This window comes from Giraffa tippelskirchi, chromosome 3, assembly GCF_054371585.1.
Source record: "Giraffa tippelskirchi isolate mGirTip1 chromosome 3, T2T-mGirTip1v1.2.pri, whole genome shotgun sequence".
In the NCBI taxonomy this organism is placed as follows: Eukaryota; Metazoa; Chordata; class Mammalia; order Artiodactyla; family Giraffidae; genus Giraffa; species Giraffa tippelskirchi.
This window is the reverse complement of record NC_137277.1, coordinates 131,734,938-131,755,776: the sequence shown is the minus strand read 5'-3', so window position 1 is coordinate 131,755,776 and position 20,839 is coordinate 131,734,938. Positions and strand designations below refer to the sequence as shown.

General features: G+C 38.9%; 1 protein-coding gene across 8 annotated transcripts in view; it reads right to left on the bottom strand.

The window, feature by feature from the left end:
* The window catches only part of EPB41L5 (erythrocyte membrane protein band 4.1 like 5), a 155,652-nt gene that overhangs the window by 1,603 nt on the left and 133,210 nt on the right, over positions 1-20,839 (bottom strand). For 4 of the 8 annotated variants that reach the window (XM_081575976.1, XM_081575973.1, XM_081575969.1 and 1 more), the window contains 4 exons: positions 12,833-12,923; positions 10,863-10,937; positions 7,493-7,534; positions 6,993-7,114 (listed from right to left, as the gene is read on the bottom strand). In XM_081575976.1, coding sequence (XP_081432102.1) covers positions 6,993-7,114; positions 7,493-7,534; positions 10,863-10,937; positions 12,833-12,923 — 330 coding nt within the window. The remainder of the gene's footprint in view (positions 1-6,992; positions 7,115-7,492; positions 7,535-10,862; positions 10,938-12,832; positions 12,924-20,839) is intronic. The other 4 variants (XM_081575977.1, XM_081575975.1, XM_081575970.1 and 1 more) reach the window with 1 other exon arrangement.

Here is a 20,839-nt window from a genome sequence, read left to right as displayed (position 1 = left end):
TCCTCTTCAAATCCGCACAGGATCCCTTCTAGGCCTGCTTCACTTTCCTCCTGGTAAATTCCTGCACCTGTTTCCTGGGTCCCATGGTTTCTTTCTGGGATAGTCATCCTGGCTTTTTTTAAAAAACCTTCTATTTATTTTCAAATTTTAAACTTTTTATTTTGTATTGGGGTATAGCCAATTATAATCACCCTATTTTGATGGAACACATCCTCCAGTTAAGTAGCTTCCTGACGAAAGTCACCTTAGAAGCATATATTTAGAGGAATTCTATGTTTTAAAATTTCTTTTTTTTTTTCGCTATGTCATGTGGCATGTGGGAGAGCTTAGTTCCCTTACCAGGGACTGAACTCAGGCCCTGGCAGTGAAAGCACTGAGTCCTAACCACTGAACCACCAGGGAACTCATGAAAATGTCATTTTAATATCACACTGCATTGATAGTTTGGGTATAAAATACGAGATGGAAATGATTCTTCTCCAGATTCTGCAGGCACTGCTCTATTTATTATTTCCTAGCTTCAGTAAAGTCTGCTGTCATCTGAGTACCAGTCTTTTGTAAGTACTCTTCTCCCACCCTCTCTGAAGACCTACATCCTCTGTTAAATTTGATATTCTGAAATCTCATGATGTTCCGTGGTGTCATCTATTTTTATTGTGTTACTGGGTACCCACTGAGCTCCTTTAATCTAAAACTCAAGTACTTATGTTCTGGAAAAATCTTGATTCCTTTTTTTTTTATATTTTTGTCACTTTTATTTACTCTGTTCTTTCTTCGGGCTCTCCAATGATTCACATATTGGACTTCCTAGACCAATCCTCGAATTTTCTCTTCTGTCTCAATTTCCAGCTTTTTATTCTACTTTTTTGGAGACTTCCTGAATCTTATCTTCCATGCATTCTTTGGATCTTATTTTTAAGTTGGTTAATAATTTCTGGGAATACTTTCTTCTTTTCTGTTCCTCTTCTTTTTTAATCTCCTGCTATTGTTAAGTGAATACAATATCCTCTTTTTCACACTATCATTTTACAAAATTTTTGATACTCACGTTCCTTTATCTCCTCCTTGTTGCCTTTTCAAGCTGAACAGCTTGGGTCTTCCCTCACATACCTGATAATCTTTGGCTCTCTTCATATTTAAGAGGGAAGCAGTCTGTTCACACTTGAGCATGAAGCACTGGAATGCTGTCTGGAAGCTGTGTGTGTGTGGGCAAAACCCATTAACTACAGGCTTCCAAGACGAGTTATTAGGCAGATTTCCTGGGACCTACAAGTATCAGTCTGTCTGGGTCAGTCAGGTTCTCTAGAGTATAAGCCTCTGAAGTAAGTTCTCATCTGAGACTTTTACACGTGACCCACAGCATTCTGGAAGCTGGAAACTGAACGACAATTGGGAGTCTCACCCCTTGGCATGCAGGCACCGAGTTAACCTCTGTATTCAGCTCTTCGGGGCCTTCCTCCCAACAGGGTCCCCAAATCCAGGGCCTCACCTGCTCAAGCTCCTCCAGAGGGAAGCCTCCAGAATCAGGGCAGTGTCGGCAGCATGGAGAGGGGGAGTTCTAAATGGGTCTAGATGCTTTCAACCAAGTCTCAGGTTCTCAGCTCCACTTGGACCATCTTCATGATATTTGGTCCCTCTACCTCCTGAGCCCTTCCTCAGAGCTACAGTGAGAATGTGCTTCTTACTTTTCCAGTTTCCATTCCCTCCCCATTTCAGTCTTAGATCTGTTTTCTCCTCTCTGTCAAGCTATTTGCCACTCATCTGTCATTTTGCTGCTCCCCAAACTTATTCGTTCTCTCAACTGCCGTTGTCTCCTCTCCTGCGTTAAGCCTTTAAAATAAGATTTACACAGTGCACACCCCCACTAAATCTGAATCCTCAGAGATGCAACGCCAGCACCATTCTTTTAAACACGTTACTGATTATAACATTCACATGCTGAAGTGCACAAAGCAGCAGGAGTTTGTAGGTTGAGGATCCTTCACACACTAGCCACACCTGTATCATCAGCACACAGATCAGGAAACAGAACGTCACCAGGGCTCTGAAACTAGCTACCTCAAGAGGAATCATTGCTCGGTTCCTTGAGAGCTGGGCCTCTTTCTGAACTTTACTTTGCTCACCATTATTGTGGTTCAGTTCAGTTCAGTCGCTCAGTCGTGTCCGACTCTTTGCGACCCCATGAATTTGCAGCACGCCAGGCCTCTCTGTCCATCACCAACTCCCGGAGTCTACCCAAACCCATGTTCATCGAGTCGGTGATGCCATCCAACCATCTCATCCTCTGTCGTCCCCTTCTCCTCCCGCCCCCAATCCTACCCAGCATTAGGGTCTTTTCCAATGAGTCAACCCTTCGCATGAGGTGGCCAAAGTATTGAAGTTTCAGCTTCAACATCAGACCTTCCAATGAACACCCACGATTGATCTCTTTTAGGATGGATTGATTGGATCTCCTTGCAGTCCAATGGACTCTCAAGAGTCTTCTCCAACACCACAGTTCAAAAGCATCAATTCTGCGGCGCTCAGCTTTCTTCACCGTCCAACTCTCACATCCATACATGACCACTGGAAAAACCATAGCCTTGACTAGACAGACTTTTGTTGGCAAAGTAATGTCTCTGCTTTTAAATATGCTATCTAGGTTGGTCATAACCTTCCTTCCAAGGAGTAAGCGTCTTTTAATTTCATGGCTGCAGTCACCATCAGCAGTGATTCTGGAGCCCCCCAAAATAAAGTCTGACACTGTTTCCACTGTTTCCCCATCTATTCCCATGAAGTGATGGGACCAGATGCCATGATCTTATTTAACTCAGATGACCATTATATCTACTACTGTGGGCAAGAATCCCTTAGAAGAAATGGAGTAGCCATCATGGTCAACAGCAGAGTCCAAAATGCAGTACTTGGATGCAATCTCAAAAATGACAGAATGATCTCTGTTCGTTTCCAAGGCAAACCATTCAATATCACGGTAATCCAAGTCTATGCCCCGACTAGTAACGCTGAAGAAGCTGAAGTTGAACGGTTCTATGAAGACCTACAAGACCTTCTAGAACTAACACCCAAAAAAGATGTCCTTTTCATTATAGGGGACTGGAATGCAAAAGTAGGAAGTCAAGAAACACCTGGCATAACAGGCAAGTTTGGCCTTGGAGTACAGAATGAAGCAGGGCAAAGGCTAATAGAGTTTTGCCACAAGAATGCACTGGTAATAGCAAACACCCTCTTCCAACAACACAAGAGAAGACTCTACACGTGGACATCACCAGATGGTCAACACCAAAATCAGATTGATTATATTCTTTGCAGCCAAAGATGGAGAAGCTCTATACAGTCAGCAAAAACAAGACCGGGAGCAGACTGTGGCCCAGATTATGAACTGCTTATTGCCAAATTCAGACTTAAATTGAAGAAAGTAGGGAAAACCACTAGACCATTCAGGTATGACCTAGATCAAATCCCTTATGAGTATACAGTGGAAATGACAAATAGATTTAAGGGACTAGACCTGATAGACAGAGTGCCTGATGCACTATGGACAGAGGTTCGTGACATTGTACAGGAGACAGGGATCAAGAAAATCCCCATGGAAAAGAAATGCAAAAAGCAAAATGGCTGTCTGAGGAGGCCTTACAGATAGCTGGGAAGAGAAGAGAAGCGAAAAGCAAAGGAGAAAAGGAAAGATATTCCCATCTCAATGCAGAGTTCCAAAGAATAGCAAGGAGAGATAAGAAAGCCTTCCTCAGCGATCAGTGCAAACAAATAGAGGAAAACAACAGATTGGGAAAGACTAGAGATCTCTTCAAGAAAATTAGAGATACCAAAGGAACATTTCATGCAAAGATAGGCTCAATAAAGGACAGAAATGGTATGGACCTAACAGAAGCAGAAGATATTAAGAAGAGGTGGCAAGAATACACAGAAGAACTGTACAAAAAAGATCTTCACGACCCAGATAATCACGATGGTGTGATCACTCACCTAGAGCCAGACATCCTGGAATGAGAAGTCAAGTGGGCCTTAGAAAGCATCACTACGAACAAAGCTAGTGGAGGTGATGGAATTCCAGTTGAGCTATTTCAAATCCTCAAAGGTGATGCTGTGAAAGTGCTGCACTCGATATGCCAGCAAATTTGGAAAACTCAGCAGTGGCCACAGGACTGGAAAAGGTCAGTTTTCGTTCCAATCCCAAAGAAAGGCAATGCCAAAGAATGCTCAAACTACTGCACAATTGCACTCATCTCACATGCTAGTAAAGTAATGCTCAAAATTCTCCAAGCCAGGCTTCAGCAATACGTGAACGGTGAACTTCCAGATGTTCAAGCTGGTTTTAGAAAAGGCAGAGGAACCAGAGATCAAATTGCCAATTATTGTGGTACAGACACTGTAAGATGACCCTCAGTGACCCAAACTTCCTGGCACTCTTATGTGACTGCCTCCTCTGAGAATTGCAGGCCCCGTGATTTGTTTTAACCAACAGACTGGAGCAAAAGCAACCTGTTCTCACCCCTGGGATTAGACTATAGATGGGGACTTCCGAGTGGCGGGCAAGTGTCCCAATGCCTTCCTGGTTTGCTGGCTCTGCGGAAGTAAAGGCTCCATGGCAAGTCCTGAGGGCAGCCTTTGGCTTCAAGTCAGCTAAAAATGGAGGCCCTTGGCCCACAGCCCCTCAGGAACTGAATCCTGTCAGCAGAGCCTCCTCCACCTGATCCTTCAGCTGAGAGCCCAGCTCTGGTCAACTCCCCGACTGGCACCTGGGAGAGTCTCTACAGCAGAGGACACAGCTAAGTTGTATCCAGACTCCTGACCCACAGGGATGAGGTTACAGAAACCTGTGCTGTTTTAAACTGTTAAGTGTGTGGTAATCTGTTACACAGCAATAGACACTTAACATAACTCAGTATAAGCAACTCATCAGTGTTTCTCTGCCACAGTTAGTTCATTAGTTTTCACTGCTCTAGTCTAGTATTTATCTAGTTGACCGCTAATGGTTTTTTTTTTTTTTAATTTTCAATTTTGACTATGATGAATACAGTTGCTATAAACATTTTTGTACATATCTTTAATGGATGTATATTTGTATTTCTATTGAGTATGCATATAAGAGTATTTTCAGCTTTCGTAGATATTGCCGAATCTACGTGCAACACAGTTATTTAAATTTACAGAGTTTCTGCTGCCCTATGACTTCATCTCTACTTGGTACTATGTGTCTCTTTCACTTGAGCCATTTTAGGTGTATGGAGTGGTATCACAGTGGCTTGAATTTGTATTTCTCAATGATTTGTCAAGATGTACATCATCTAATGGTTTATTGGCCATCTGGATATCCTTCTTGTGAACTGCTTTTCAACTCTTTTGCCAATTTTTCTATTGAGCTGCATTTTTATTGTTGATTCACAAGAGCTCTTTATATATTCTGGATCAGTCCTTTGTGAGAGAGACAGAGTCAGAGAGGGGGGAAGTGGCAGCTGTCTTCTCTACTGTGTGGCTTCTTTTTTGAGTTCTTGAAATTGTATCTGTTGATAAATAGAAGCTTTTTGATACAATCCAAGTTGTCAATTTTTTCCTGAATGAGTACAGCATTTTATGACTTGTTTAAAAAATCTTTGCTTATTTCAAGGCCACAAGGTTGTGTACTTATATTTTTGGCTAAAACATTTATGGACATTTCAGATTTTCAGTGCACTTACAGTAGATTTTGGTGTGGAGTATGAGGCTGGGTCAAGATTAAATTGTTCCCACAAGGATATTTAACTTGTCAGGCTGACTGACTGAGAGACCACTCTTTCCCTTCAGCACTGCACCATCATTTTTCATAAATCAGGGAACTGTATTTGTGTGGGTTTGCTTCTGGACTCTAGTGTTTCACTGATTTATTGTCATGTTTTCCTCATTAAGATCCTGACATATTATACTAGCTTCAGGTGTACTATCTGTTATTTTTAATCTAATATGATTATTTGCTTTGGGTAGGAATGGAGACGAGGCCCTGATGTCATCTGTGACTTAACATTTGGAAGTCTATAAGAACTCACATTTTACTGTGTAAACTCAATTACAGAGCATTATTACCTGGCTCTCTGCAGATAATCTCTACTTTAACAGTGGGTACTACTAGTAATACAAATGTTTAGGGAAACAGGCCCCACATCCATCCTGTTCACAGCTCTCTTCAATGCCAGATAGAAGTAATGCCTGGTACCTAATATTTAATCAGTGTTTGTTGAGTAAACAATTATATTAAAGACTACAGAGGTAAGACAATAATTTTAAAATGAACTATGAATTTCTCTCAAATTAACTATCTCTAGTAACTTTTCCTTTATACTTAGGAATTTTTTTTCTCTAAAGCATCTACTACAACTGATCTGCATTCTCAACACCAGGAAGATGTGAGAAACAGCAAACACACCCATGAAAAAGTCAGAGGTATGAAATGAAGGCAAAATCTTTTGCAAAACAGGCACAGTCTTGGTCCTAACAAAAGTTGAGGAATTACATGCTGAACAAAAGCTCTTCTGAGTTCAGTTTCTGTTTGTGCCAAGCAACATACTAAAATGAGCTTACAACAAGCAAGCTTCAGTGAAAGCTACACCAGAGCCCTCACCTTGGGAATCCCCTGCCCTACCCTTATCTGCACGTCTTCCTCTGTATTGATGGACAACATAACAGTAAAACATGATAGGAAAAGACATAAATCAATTTTAAAACAAATATAAAATTTTAAAGATAGACCTATTAACATCTTTATCTAACAAAGACTTCCAATTAAAAAAAAATAAGGTCTACTTCATAATTTTGTAGAAAATTGCTACTGACAAGAAAAAACAAAAAACATTACTTTAAATAATTAACAGAGGAAGAGATTTATTCAGTTTCAATTAAGTTCGGTTAAAGAATGGACATTATTGTTTTAAATACAATTAATTTTATTACTTCTTTCCTCCTAATAGATGCCTAAGAAGTGCAACTGAGAAATAACTCCTCACCTGGTCACGGCGTCCACCAAGAATGGCGCTGGGGGGGAGATGAGCTCTCTGCTATCCAGCCCTTCCTTCCCCGTCAGGGAAAACCCATTTCCTGCAAGCCCATTAGGAAGGACAGTGCTCTGCTAAGAAAGACACACAACACATCTGAGAGGAGGTGATCACACCTCCCTGATAACCAGCACTTCAGCTCCAAGCCATCTTCTCCAATAATTATGATAATGGGGAGGATGTTTATGATCACAGTTGCTTTGGTTTTTTTTTTGTTTGTTTGCTTTTACCATCCTTCACATCAGATTTTTATTTTTATTTTTGTTAGCACCCTTACACATTTACAAACAGAAAAGTTAAATGACTAGTTTGAAGCCAGTGATTTAATTATTTAATTAAAAGAGCTTTGATGATGACCCCAGGTTTTCAAGGAAAAATAAGAACCTGGTACTCCTTCAGGACTCATTCTGTAAGGGGAACAGAAAGAAAAATTCTAAATATCATTAACTTACTGGCACAATCCAACGGGGTGTGATCACTGATGTTGAAGACACCTGAAAAAAATGTATATATACATGTATTTATTTTTAGGGAAGATTAAATTTTTATAATTATGCTCATAATGCTTTCTTCTGCTATGAAATGCATGGGTGGGGGGTGGGATCTGAATGCTACTACTACTTTCAAGTCATTCACTAGGGATTTCCCCAATCCCTAGCATTCAATTTAACATATATTTTCTGAAATTCCATTTCAGTTCATTACAAATAATCACAGCCTTCTTGAAACAGGGGACTGTGACTAATTCAAATGGAATAGCAAAAAAGAAAATATACAGAAAAAAAATCTGTCTCTATACAGTTCATTTTCTAATTATGCATGCAGCAAACAGAATAAAAACACCCACACTGCTACTGACTCATAGGGCCTTTGTTATAGTCTTTTTAATGTTTGATTTTCTAGATCTCACTTTTATGTGCAGAACAGTCATCTAATGAACTCCCAACTCTCCCTGTTTTATGGAAACTTAAGACTAGCCCTTGCACTGGTGACATTCTGATCAGAAAAAATTAATATAAGTCCAGGTCTTAGTAATTTAGGTAACTACCAAAAGAATAAAAATACAAAATAAAGGGACTTCCCTGGTGGTCCAGTGGCTAAGATTCCACGCTTCCAAATGAAAGGGGCCCAGGTTCTATCCCTGGTCAGGAAACTAGATCCCACATGCCACAACTAAGACAAGGCACAGCCAAATTAATAAAAAATAAATATTTTTAAAATACATAAAATATGATTTTCCCATCAATATTAAGAAATGAACTTTTAACCATAGAAAAGAGAACAGAAAAGAAGTACAGTAAAAGTAAACAAAAAACGGCTTGGCAGAAAGAAGTCCTATAATAACAATAATTACAGTAAATATAAGTGGATTTAAACTGAATCAAAGCATAGAGACTTTCAAATAAGATCTAAATAAAAAACAAGATCCAACAAAATGCTGTTCACAAAAGGTCCACTTAAAACAAACAGATCCAAAATGACTGAAAATAAATTAATAGAAAATTCTATTTAAGGCAATTCAAACTTAAAGCTACGTTGTCAAATTTTTATCAATCAAAAGGGATATAAAGAGAGGGAAAAAGGAGCAAAGAAGAGCACTTTAAAGTGTTAAAAGGAGCTCAAGAAAGTATAATTACAATCAACAAACATGCATCTATCTTCAAAATATACACAAAATTGAAAGATCCAACAATAGGTTAAGAAATGGATTAACCAATAATTGCAGACAGAGATACTAAACACACCCCAGAAACTGTCAGAATATTCGAGAGAATGAGCAGAATGACTACTGAAAAGAACTCAGCAAGTTTCCTAAACACAAAATCAACTTACAAATTCAACAGTAAAAAATTAAATACCATTCACAACATCAACAAAACTATAAAGCATTTAGGATTTAACCTAACAAAGAACAAAGAAGACTTGCAGAGGACACTACAGACTATTCTCTGTTAAGTCCTAAATACTTTAATGGGTAAAAAAATCTTACTAGCAAACGAACCATAAATGGTCTGGAAATAACAAAAATAGGAAAACATAAAATTTATATTAGGGAGACTATAACTACATAACTTTTAGGAGAAACAGGATATCTTGGATGAGAAAAACATATTACACTCTTGGCCAAGAAGATATTCACAAATATATCAGTTCTTTCCTCAAATTAATTTATGGATTTAATACAATCACAATTAAAACTTCAAAGGCTTTCAAGGGAGTGAAACTTGACAAAGTTATTCTAAAAACCATCTGAAAGAACTAACGATCAAAAACAGCAAAATATCAGCATAATGATGCTGGACTGGCCTCATCACATATCAAAATCACTTAAAAAGCACAATTTATTAGAAGAGTATTACAGTTCTAATAACTAAAAATTAGTAAGCATGGTAGGATAGCTTATATGCAGAATCTAAAATGCATCATATTCTACATTTTTATTTAAAACAAAGAAAACATTCTAAATTTGCAGGGAAGTAAAAATATACTAGTGATAGAAAATGCTTTTAATGAAATTCATTTTCATCACTGTATCACCCACCCACCTGTGAGAAAGCATAGACACACACACAATAAGTGTTCTGAGCTGGGCCCCAAGGATTCATTCTCCAGCTTCAGGCTATCTTTCATTAGTCTTAGAAGTTACCTCTTTTATCTGATTAAGGGATTACTGTGGCCCAATACTGCCAACATCCCTTGTATTTTCTGTTTGTGCATCTGGTAAAGTCTCTGTGTTTACTGATATCAGCTGGTGGTTCCTGGCCCACATCCAAACCCCCGGGAATGGTCAGAAATGTAGCTTCTCAGGATCCACCCCACACACACCATGTCAGAAACTCCGAGGGTGGAGACCAGTGGTCTGTGCTTTCTTACGCTCTCCAGTGATGCAGACACACACCCTAGTACCACCTGTACTTCCAAGTCTTCAGGTGATGTCACAGAAGTCCCAGTACATGAGTCATTAGGCACTAAATCAGGCTTCTGTGTACCTTCCATCCCAACTAGTCTCCATGTCTCTGGAGGGAAGGGACTATTTCTTATTTTTATCATGCTCACAGTTGGATATGACTTAGCACGCACACACAGTACTTAACACAGTATCTCCCAAACTCAAATAAAGATCAATGTGTTTAATGTCAACCATTCTTATGATTCCATCTTTCTGTAAATGTTTTATTTTTAAATTAAAATTCCTTATTGTCTGAACTCTTTAGAAGCTGGTTTACCACCACATGTTCCTCTCATGCTGTTTAATAGCATGATGTTACAAAAAGAGCTTCCCTGGTAGCTCAGCTGGTAAAGAACCCTCCTGTAATGCAGGAGACCCCAGTTTGATTCCTGGGTTGGCAGGATCCCCTGGAGGAGGGATAGGCTACCCACTTCAGTATTCTTGGGCTTCCCTAGTGGCTCAGATGGTAAAGAATCTGCCTGCAACGTGGGAGACCTGGGTTCAATCCCTGGGTTGGGAAGATCCCCTGGAGAAGAGAATGGCTAACCATTCCAGTATTCTTGCCTGGAGAATTCCATGGATAGAAGAGCCTGGTAGGTTACAGTCCATGGGGTTGCAAAGACTCAGACACAACTGAATGACTTTTACTTTAGTTACAAATAGGCTCACAGTTAACATGTGGTTATGCAATGACACACAGATTCAAGCTGGCAGAACTTTAGTATAGAAAAGCAATGCTACGTGATTACTGAAATATAAACTCATGAAATGAAAAGTCTTACTAAATTATAGACAAGGTAAAAATTGGAATCTAGCAGGGACAATTTCGAACAGAAATATCTTTCCATCTTCCTATTTTAAAGCCTCTTTACCTGAGGTGTGGTTGTGTGGTCAAGGAGATTCTCAGTTAGAGACAACAGCAAAGCATCCAGTTCATCTGTAGCATCCTGTGAAGACAAGATACACAGATGTTAAATGACCCATTAATCACCAAACAGTTTTTTCCATATCTTTGCAGTGTATAATTTGGACCCAGGCCTGGTTGGTGTTAATCTTGAAACAAATGGAGACATTCAGGAGCCATAGTTATCAGTGATTTCACTTGTGTTGGAGGAAAACTAGCCTACAGTCAGAACTTTAAAACACTCAAGGGTTTTGTGCATTTTCATATAGTTATTCCTTCTGGTAAGACAAGACTTGGGTAGGGTTTAGGATTGTCCTGGCTCTCAGCTCTTGAACTAGAGAACAGAGGTAAAAGGTTCAGCCAGCATGGAATCAGCAAGTAAGGAGAGGCCTGAACTCCCAGTGCTTCTTTATTCACATGTATGGGTGCTCTAATGTTCACAAAGGAGTATAATGTAAATTTCCCTCATAAACATTATTTAATACTTTTGTCTAATCAATATTTGAAGCACCTTATAGAAACAGAGTTCTGTACAGCATTGTGTGTATATGTGTTGGGGGGATGCACAGGAAGAATGTTAAAAGGATAAAAGATGAAACTCCAGCTTGGAAATAAGAACACTAAGTACCCAGGGTGTACCCTTTATTTACACATTTCTGTCTATCTGTCCTCAGGCCATGGTACATCTTCAGTTCAGTATTAACTGAATTTTAATCCCACATATGAAATAACTGTCCTCTCCCTTCTCGTATGTCCTTCCTGTCCCACTCCTTCTTACCCTGTGACCTGGTGAGCCCCGAAAGAGCCTGTGCATATCTCCACCACAATGTATTAAAAGTCTCTCTCCAACTGTACCATAAAGCAGTTTGAAAGAAGAGGCCATGTCTCAGTCATTTTTTAATTTTCAAAGCCTAGCAAACTATCCTGGTACACAATATACAATAAATTCGGGGGATAAATGTCCTTCTCTGTTCCAAAACACGTCTGAGGTTCCACCTAATGATTTTCAATGATCAACATGTCAATATATCATTTTAGGATTTTAATTAGCAGAAAGGAATCTCCGGATTGAAAATATTTTAGGTTCATTTTTTAAAACCCCAAAGCTTTTTTGACTAGTGGGAATACAGGTAATTGCTAATTTTTTTCTTTTTATAAAATATTTGGTAAATTTCTATGATAAACGTGCTTATGCAATACAAGAACAAATAGTAACTGGTCATTTACAAAAATAGTTTGTTGTTTAAATTGCAAATTAAAACATTCCCAGGGCAATGAACTGGGTTTCTATGATTTCTGAACTGGTATGGGTGTGTGGGGCTTCCCAGGTGACTCAGTGGTAAAGAATCCGCCTGCAATGCAGGAGACGCAGGTTTGATCCTTGGGTCAGAAAGATCCCCTAGAGAAGGAAATGGGAAAGCACTCCAGTTTTCTTGCCCAAAAAGTCCCATGGACAGAGAAGCCTGGTGGGCAACAGTTCATGGGGTTGCAAAAAGACTCAGACACAAGTTAGCAGCTAAACAACAATGGATGTGTGACAAGTGAATACAAGAAAGGTAGGATTTGAGATAAGCTAGTTATAATACAACACAATTTCACAATGTTACTTTTGATCAATCAATACTTATTTACTGCTTACTATGTGCAACATACTGTTTCAGACACTAGGGAAGTAGAGTCAGCATACAAAAACCAAAAATAAGAGATCATCTAAAAAAACAAAATAACAACAAATAACTCAAAAATGGAGAAGAAACCCTGAGCTACTCTTGGGAAGGATTTGACACTAGGATTCTCCCTAGAGAAGTGAGGTTCAGTGCTTTTTTTACAGCTTTTAAGTTCTGGTGTCCATCAGAACTCACCAGATGTCCTTGTATAACCAAGATTCAACTCAGTAGAATGTGAGGAGAAACCTTAAAAAGTGGCAGTAATTGTTACCTTTAGAGAAGACCCACTTTCTGCAGGTGTGGTTCGCATCAGAGCCAGAGAGTCTCCACGGATGGGCACAGTCTTCTCATTTACTTCACCACTAGGAAGAGAAAGGTATGTTCACATCATGGAGGACTGACAAAGGCAACACAGGGGTCACAAGCAGCCTCCTCAGGAAGAAGAAAAATGAACTTTTAAATAAGAAGTTAGTCCTGCTTTTCAACACATGAATACAAACTATCAAAAAGAGATATCGAGAAAACAATCCCATTTAAAATTGCATTAAAAAGAATAAAATATCTAGGAATAAACCTAATCAAAGAGGTAAAAGACCTTTATTTTGAAATCTATATTCTGAAAGCTGATGAAAGAATCTGAAGATGATGCAAAGAAATGGAAAGATATCCCATGTTCGTGTGTTAGAAGAATTAATATTGCCAAATGTCCACACTATCCAAAGCTATCTACAGATTTAATGCAATCCATATCAAAATGCCTACCAGACCTTTTCAGAGAACTAGGACAAATAATCCTAAAATTTAGATGGAAACATTGTTGTTGTTGTTCAGTTGCTCAGTCGAATCTGACTCTTTGTGATCCTATTGACTGCAGCACGCCAGACTTCCCTGTTTTTCACCATCTCCCTGAGTTTGCTCACACTAATGTCCATCAAGTCAGTGATGCCATCCAACCATCTCGTCCTCTGTCATCCCCTTCTCCTCCTGCCTTCAATCTTTCTCAGCATCAGGGTCTTTTCCAATGAGTCAGTTCTTATCATCAGGTGACCAAAGTATTGGAGCTTCATCATCAGTCCTTCCAATGAATATTCAGGACTGCTCTCCTTTAGGATAGACTGCTTGGATCTCCTTCCAGTCCAAGGGACTCTCAAAAGTCTTCACCAACACCACAGTTCAAAAGCATCAATTCTTCAGCGCTCAGCTTTCTTTATGGTCCAACTCTCACATCCACACACGACTACTGGAAAAACCACAGCTTTGAGTATACGGAACGTTGTCAGCAAAGTAATGTATCTGCTTTTTAATATGTTGTCTAGGTTGGTCATAGCTTTTCTTCCAGGGAGCAAGTGTCTTTCAATTTCATGGATGCAGTTACCATCTCCAGTGATTTTGGAGCCCAAGAAAATAAAGCCTCTCACTGTTTCCACTGTTTTCCCCATCTACTTGCCATGAAGTGATGGGACCGGATGCTGTGATTTTAGCTTTCTTAATGTTGCGTTTTAAGCCAGCTTCTTCACTCTCCTCTTTCACTTTCATCAAAACGCTCTTTTAGTTCCTTTTCGTTTTCTGTCATTAAAAAAGGTGGTGTCATCTGCATATCTGAGGTTACTGGTATTTCTCCCAGGAATCTAGATTCCAGTTTCTGCTTCATTCAGCCTGGCATTAGGCATGATGTACTCTGCATATAAGTTAAATAAGCAGGGTGACAATAAACAGCCTTGATGTACTCCTTTACCAATTTGAAATCAGTCTGTTGTTTCATGTCTGGTTCTGTTGCTTCTTGACCTGCATACAGGTTTCTCAGGAGGTAGGTAAGGTGGTCTGGTATTACCATCTCTTTAAGAATTTTCCAGTTTGTTGTCATCCACACAGTCAAAGGCTTTAGCATAGTCAATGAAGCAGAAGTAGATGTTTTTCTGGAATTCTCTTGATTTTTCTATGATCCAATGGATATTGGCATTGGATCTGGTTCCTCTGCCTTTTCTAAATTTAGCTTGAACATCTGGAAATTCTTGGTTCAGGACTGTTGAAGCCTAGCTTGGAGAATTTTGAGCATTACTTTGCTAGCATGTGAGATGAGTGCAACCGTGTAATAGTTTGAACATTCTTTGGCATTGCCTTTGGGATTGGAATGAAACCTGACCTTTTCCAGTCCTATGGCCACTGCTGAGTTTTCCATATCTGCTGGCATATTGAGTGCAGCATTTCACAGCATCATCTTTTAGGATTTGATCAGCTGGAATTCCACCACCATCACTAGCTTTGTTCGTAGTCATGGTTCCTAAGGTCCACTTGACTTTGCACTCCAGGATGTCTGGCTCTAGGTGAGTGATCATACCATTGTGTTTATCTGGGTCATTAAGATCTTTTTTGTACAGTTATTCTGTATATTCTTGTCACCTCTTCTTAATATCTTCTGCTTCTGTTATGCCCATACCGTTGCTGTCCTTTATTGTATCCATCTTTGTACAAAGTGTTCCCTTGGTATCTCTAATTTTCTTGAAGAGATCTCTATTCTTTTCCATTCTATTGTTTCCCTCTATTTCTTTGCATTGATCACTGATGAAAGCTTTCTTATCTCTCCTTGCTATTCTTTGGAACTCTGCATTCAGATGGGTTTATCTTTCCTTTTCTCCTTTGCCTTTTGCTTCTCTTCTTTTCTCAGCTATTTGTAAGGCCTCTTCAGACAACCATTTTGCCTTTTTGCATTTCTTCTTCTTGAGGATAGTTTTGATCACCACCTCCTGTACAATGTTATGGACCTCCATCCACAGTTCTTCAGGCACTCTGTTCGTCAAATCTAATCCCTTGAATCTATCTGTCACTTCCACTGTATCATCATAAGGGATCTGATTTAGGTCATACCTGAATGGTTTAGTGGTTTTCCCTACTTTCTTCAATTTAAGTCTGAATTTTGCAATAAGGAGTTCATGATCTGAGCCATAGTCAGCTCCCGGTCTTGTTTCTGCTGACTGTATAGAGCTTCTCCATCTTTGGCTGCAAAGAATACAGTCAATCTGATTTCAGTATTGACCATCTGGTGATGTCCATGTGTACAGGCATCTCTTGTGTTGTTGGAAGAGGGTGTTTGCTATGACCAGTGTGTTCACTTTGCAAAACTGTTTGTCTTTGCCCTGCTTCATTTTGTACTCCACGTCCAAACTTGCCTGTTACTTCAGGTATTTCCTGACTTTCTACTTTTGTGTTCCATTCCCCTATGATGAAAAAGACATCTTTTTTTTGGTGTTAGTTCTAGAAGCTCTTGTAGGTCTTCACAGAACTGTTCAACTTCAGCTACTTTGGCATTAGTGGCTGGGGCATAAAATTTATATGGATATTTATATGAAGGACCTCAAATCATCAAAGTAATCTTGAGAAAAAAAGAATACAGCTAGAGGAATCATACTCCCTGACTTCAAGCTATGCCATAAAGCTACAGTAATCAAAATAGTATGGTATTGGCATAAAAACAGATACATAGATCAATGAAACAGAATAGAGCCCAGAAATAAAGCCATGCACTTTTGGTCAATTAAGCCAAAACAAAGGAAGCAAGAACATACAGTAGGGAAGAGACAGTCTCTTCAAAAACAGCTGGAAACCTGGACAGCTGCATGTAAAAATGAAATTAGAACATCTTATACCATATACAAAAATAAACTCAAAATAGATTAAAAAAATAAAGGTAAGACCAGAAACCATAGAACTAGTAGAAAACACAGGCAGAACACTCTTTGACATAAAATGTAGCAGTATTTTTTTTTTGGATTTGTCTCAAAGCAAAGGAAACAAAAGCAAAAATATAAACAATGAGATCTAATTAAACTTAAAAGCTTTTGTAGTGCAAAGGACACTACTGACAAAATGAAGATAACAGAATGAAAAAAATATCTACAAATGATACAACCAATATGGGGTTAATACTCAAAATACATAAATGGCTCAAACATCTTAATATTTAATAAAAATAAATAAACCAATTAAAAGTGGCCAAAAGGGGCGGGGGAGGGGAAAGTGGGGAAAAGATGTGACAGACATTCTTCTGAAGAAGATATGTACAAATAGACAACAGGTACATGAAAAGATTCTCAACATCACTGATCATCAGGGAAATGCAAACCAAAACCACAATGAGACATCACTGTACACCTGTCAGCATGGCTATCATCAAAAAGAACATAAATGACAAATGCTGGCAAGGATGTGGGAATTCCCTGTTGGTGAGAGAGGAAGCTGGTGCAGCCACTATGGAAAACAGTATGGCAGCTCCTCAAAAACACCAAAATGGAACTACTATATGATCCAGCAATTCTGAGTGTATATCTGAAGGAAAAAAACACTAATTTAACAAGATATGTGCCCCCCCTCAGTGTTTATAGCAGGGTTATTTACAATAACTAAGATATAGAAGTGACCTAAGTGTTCATCAAGATGAATGGATAAAGAAAATGTGGTGTGTATATATGTAATGGAATATCACTCAGCCATAAAAAGAATGAAAATTTGCAACAACATGGATGCACCTAGAGGGTATTATGTTTAGTGAAATAAGTCAGACAGAGAAAGACAAATACTGTATTTTATGACTTACATGTGAAATCTAAAAAATAAACAAACAAATGAATATACAAGTGAAGTAAGTCAGGAACAAATTTGCAGATATACAGAACTAGGGGCTACCAATGATATGAGGTAAGCGAGGAGGGGGTGGATAGTGGTAGGAAATCAATAAGCAGAAACTACTATGTATAAAAGACGCTTTACTCCTTGGAAGGAAAGTTATGACCAACCTAGACAGCATATTAAAAAGCAGAGACATTACTTTGCCAACAAAGGTCCATCTAGTCAAGGCTATTGTTTTTCCAGTAGTCATGTATGGATGTGAGAGTTGTACTGTAAAGAAAGCTGCGCACCAAAGAATTGATGCTTTTGAACTGTGGTGTTGGAGAAGACTCTTGAGGGTCCCTTGGACTGCAAGCAGATCCAACCAGTCCATCCTAAACAAGATCAGTCCTGGGTGTTCACTGGAAGGACTGATGTTGAAGCTGAAACTCCAATACTCTGGCCATCTGATGGGAAGAGCTGACTCATTTGAAAAGACCCTGATGCTGGGAAAGATTGAGGGCAGGAGAAGAGGGGGACGACAGAGGATGAGATGGTTGGATGGCATCACCGACTCAATGGACATGAGTTTGGGTAAACTCTGGGAGTTGGTGATAGACAGGGAGGACTGGTGTGCTGCAGTCCATGGGGTCACAGAGTCGGACACAACTGAGCAACTGAACTGAGCTATGTATAAAATACATAAGTTATAAGAATATAAATATAACCAATAATTTATAATGTAAAAATAGCATATAATCCATAAAAATATTTAATCATTAAATTTGTACACCTAAAACAACTATAATATTGTAAATCAATGAATAAGAATCCTGAGGCCAAACCAAAAAAAAAAAAGAGAGATTAGTCTTATGTAGTTTACACTGCTACAAAACACAGAAAGCAGATGAAAAAAATCCTTACAACATATGTGTATATGGAAGAACATGTACAATGTTAATTTTAACAAGTATTTGTCCTTTAATAAAAGAATGAATATACTGTGGCAGGTAAAATGAAGAAACCATGGGCTTTTCTGGCAGTCCAGTGGTTAGGAATCTGCCTCGAAATGTAGGGAACACCAGTTTGATCCCTGATCCAGGAAGATCCCACATGCCACAGAGCAACAAAGCCCATGTGCCACAACCATTGAGCCTATGTTCTTAGAGCCTGAGGGTCACAACTACTGAGCCCATGTGCAACAACTACTGAGCCCATGATCTACAACAAGAAAAGCCACTGCAGTGAGAAGTCTGTGCACCACAACTAGAGAGTAGCCCCCACTCACTGCAACTAGAGAGAGCTCATGGGCAGCAGTGAAGAGCCCCAACACAGCCAAAAACAAATAAATAAATCAATCTTCCAATGTTGGTGGGAATGTAAACTGATACAGCGACTACAGAAGACAGTATGGAGATTCCTTCAAAAACTAGGAATAAAACTACCATATGACCCAGCAATACCACTTCTAGGCATATACCTGAGGAAACCAAAATTGAAAAAGACACGTACACCCCCAATGTTCACTGCAGCACTATTTACAATAGCCAGGACATGGAAGCAACCCAGATGTCCATTGATAGATGAATGGATAAAGAAGCTGTGGTATGTAGATACAATGGAATAGTACTCAGCCATAAAAAGCAATGCATTTGAGTCCATTCTAATCAGGTGGATGAACCTAGAGCCTATTACGCAGAGTGAAGTAAGTCAGAAAGAGAAAAACAAATATCATATATTAATGCATTAATTAATTAATATCAAATCTAGAAAGATGGTACCGATGAACCTATTGGCAGGGCAACAATGGAGATGCAGACATGGATAACAGACTTATGGACATGGGTGGCAGGGAGGAAGGAGAGGGTGAGACAAATAGAGACAGTAGCATGGAACCATATACACTATCAATGGAAATTTGCTGTATGACTCAGGGAACTCAAACCAGGGCTCTGTAACAACCTAGAGGGGTGGGGGAAGGTGGGAGGGAGGGTCAGAGGGAGGAGACATATGTACATCTATGGCTAATTTATGTTGATGTATGGCAGAAACCAAAGCAATATTATAAAGCAATTATCCTTCAATAAAAAATAAATAAATTTTTAAAAAAGAATATGAAGAAACCACGGATAATTTTTAAAATTCAGATACAGCAAAACAAAAACCACTGAATCGTACACTGTAAATGGGTGAACTGCACTGCATAGTATTTGAACTGTATCTTAATAAAGCTGTTACTACAAAAACAAATGATCTGAACAGAAATTTCTCCAAAGCAGAAAAGACGTTCAATATCATTACTTTTTTTTTAATTGGAAGATAATTGCTTTACGATGTTGTGTTGGTTTCTGCCATACAATAACATTATTACTCTTAAGGTAAATGAAAATTAAAACCACAAAGGGTTTTGTGGTTCATACTCACTAGGATGGGTATAATTCTTAAAATGGAGAATAATAAACATTGGCAAGGATATGGAGAAACAGAAATGATCATACATTGCGGGTGGGACTGGAAAATGCCACAGCTGCCTTGGAAGATAGTTTGGCAGGTCCTCAGTAAGCTAAAAATAGTTACCACATGACTGAGCAACAACCCTCTGGGCACATATTAAAGAGAACTGAAAGCAAGTCTACAAATTTTTTGTATGTAAATGTTCAAGAATGACCTTATTCAAAATAGCCACAAAGCAGAAATAACAAGGGCTTCCCAGGTGGCTCAGTGGTAAAGAATTCACCTGCCAGTGTAGGAGGGGCAGTTTCCATTCCTGGGTTGGGAAGATACCCTGCAGAAGGAAACGGTAACCCACTCCAGTATTCTTGCCTGGGAAATCCCATGCACAGAGGAGCCTGGCAAGGTACAGTCCATGGGGTTGCAAAAAGAGTTGGACATGACTTAGTGATTAAACAACAAACAATGGAAATATCCATCGTCACATGGATAAACAAAATATGGCATATCTACACAATGGACTATTATTCAGCTATGAAGTACCAAAACATGCTACATGGGTACACCTTGAAAACATTATGCTAAATGATAAAAGTCAGACACATATTTGTACAATTCCAGTTATATGAACCATCCAAAGTAGGAAAATCCAATACAGGCAGAAAGCAGATGGGTGGTTGCCAGGTACTGGACGAGGAAGTGGAGAGACTCATATGGGGAGAATGCTTCTTTTAGGTGTGATGACAGTATTATGGAATTAATAGTGGTAAGGGTTGCACAACTCTGTCAAAGTACTAAAAAGCACTAAATTGCACACCTATAAAGTGTAAATGCATGGGAACTAGAACTTTATAAAAAAGATAAAAGAAAAATGATTTAAATCTACTATAGCAAAATAGGAAAATGTGACAAAGCTTGACATCTGGTGCACAGATATGTATTATGCAATCTCTATAGCTTTCTGTATGCCTGAAATATTCCCTTTTAGAAAGGGGGTAGAGCAATTTTTTAAAAGTCTAGTATGGCAAAGGGAAGAAAAATCAGAGTAACTGGAAAGGAAAAGACCCAGAAACAGACCCAAGTTTATATAAAAGTATCTAAGAACATGAGTATTCTTTAAAGCAGGAGTCCCCAACCTCTGGGATCTAATGCCTGATGATCTGAGGCGGAAATGATGTAATAATAATGGAAATAAAGTGAACAATAAATGTAATGTGCTTGAATC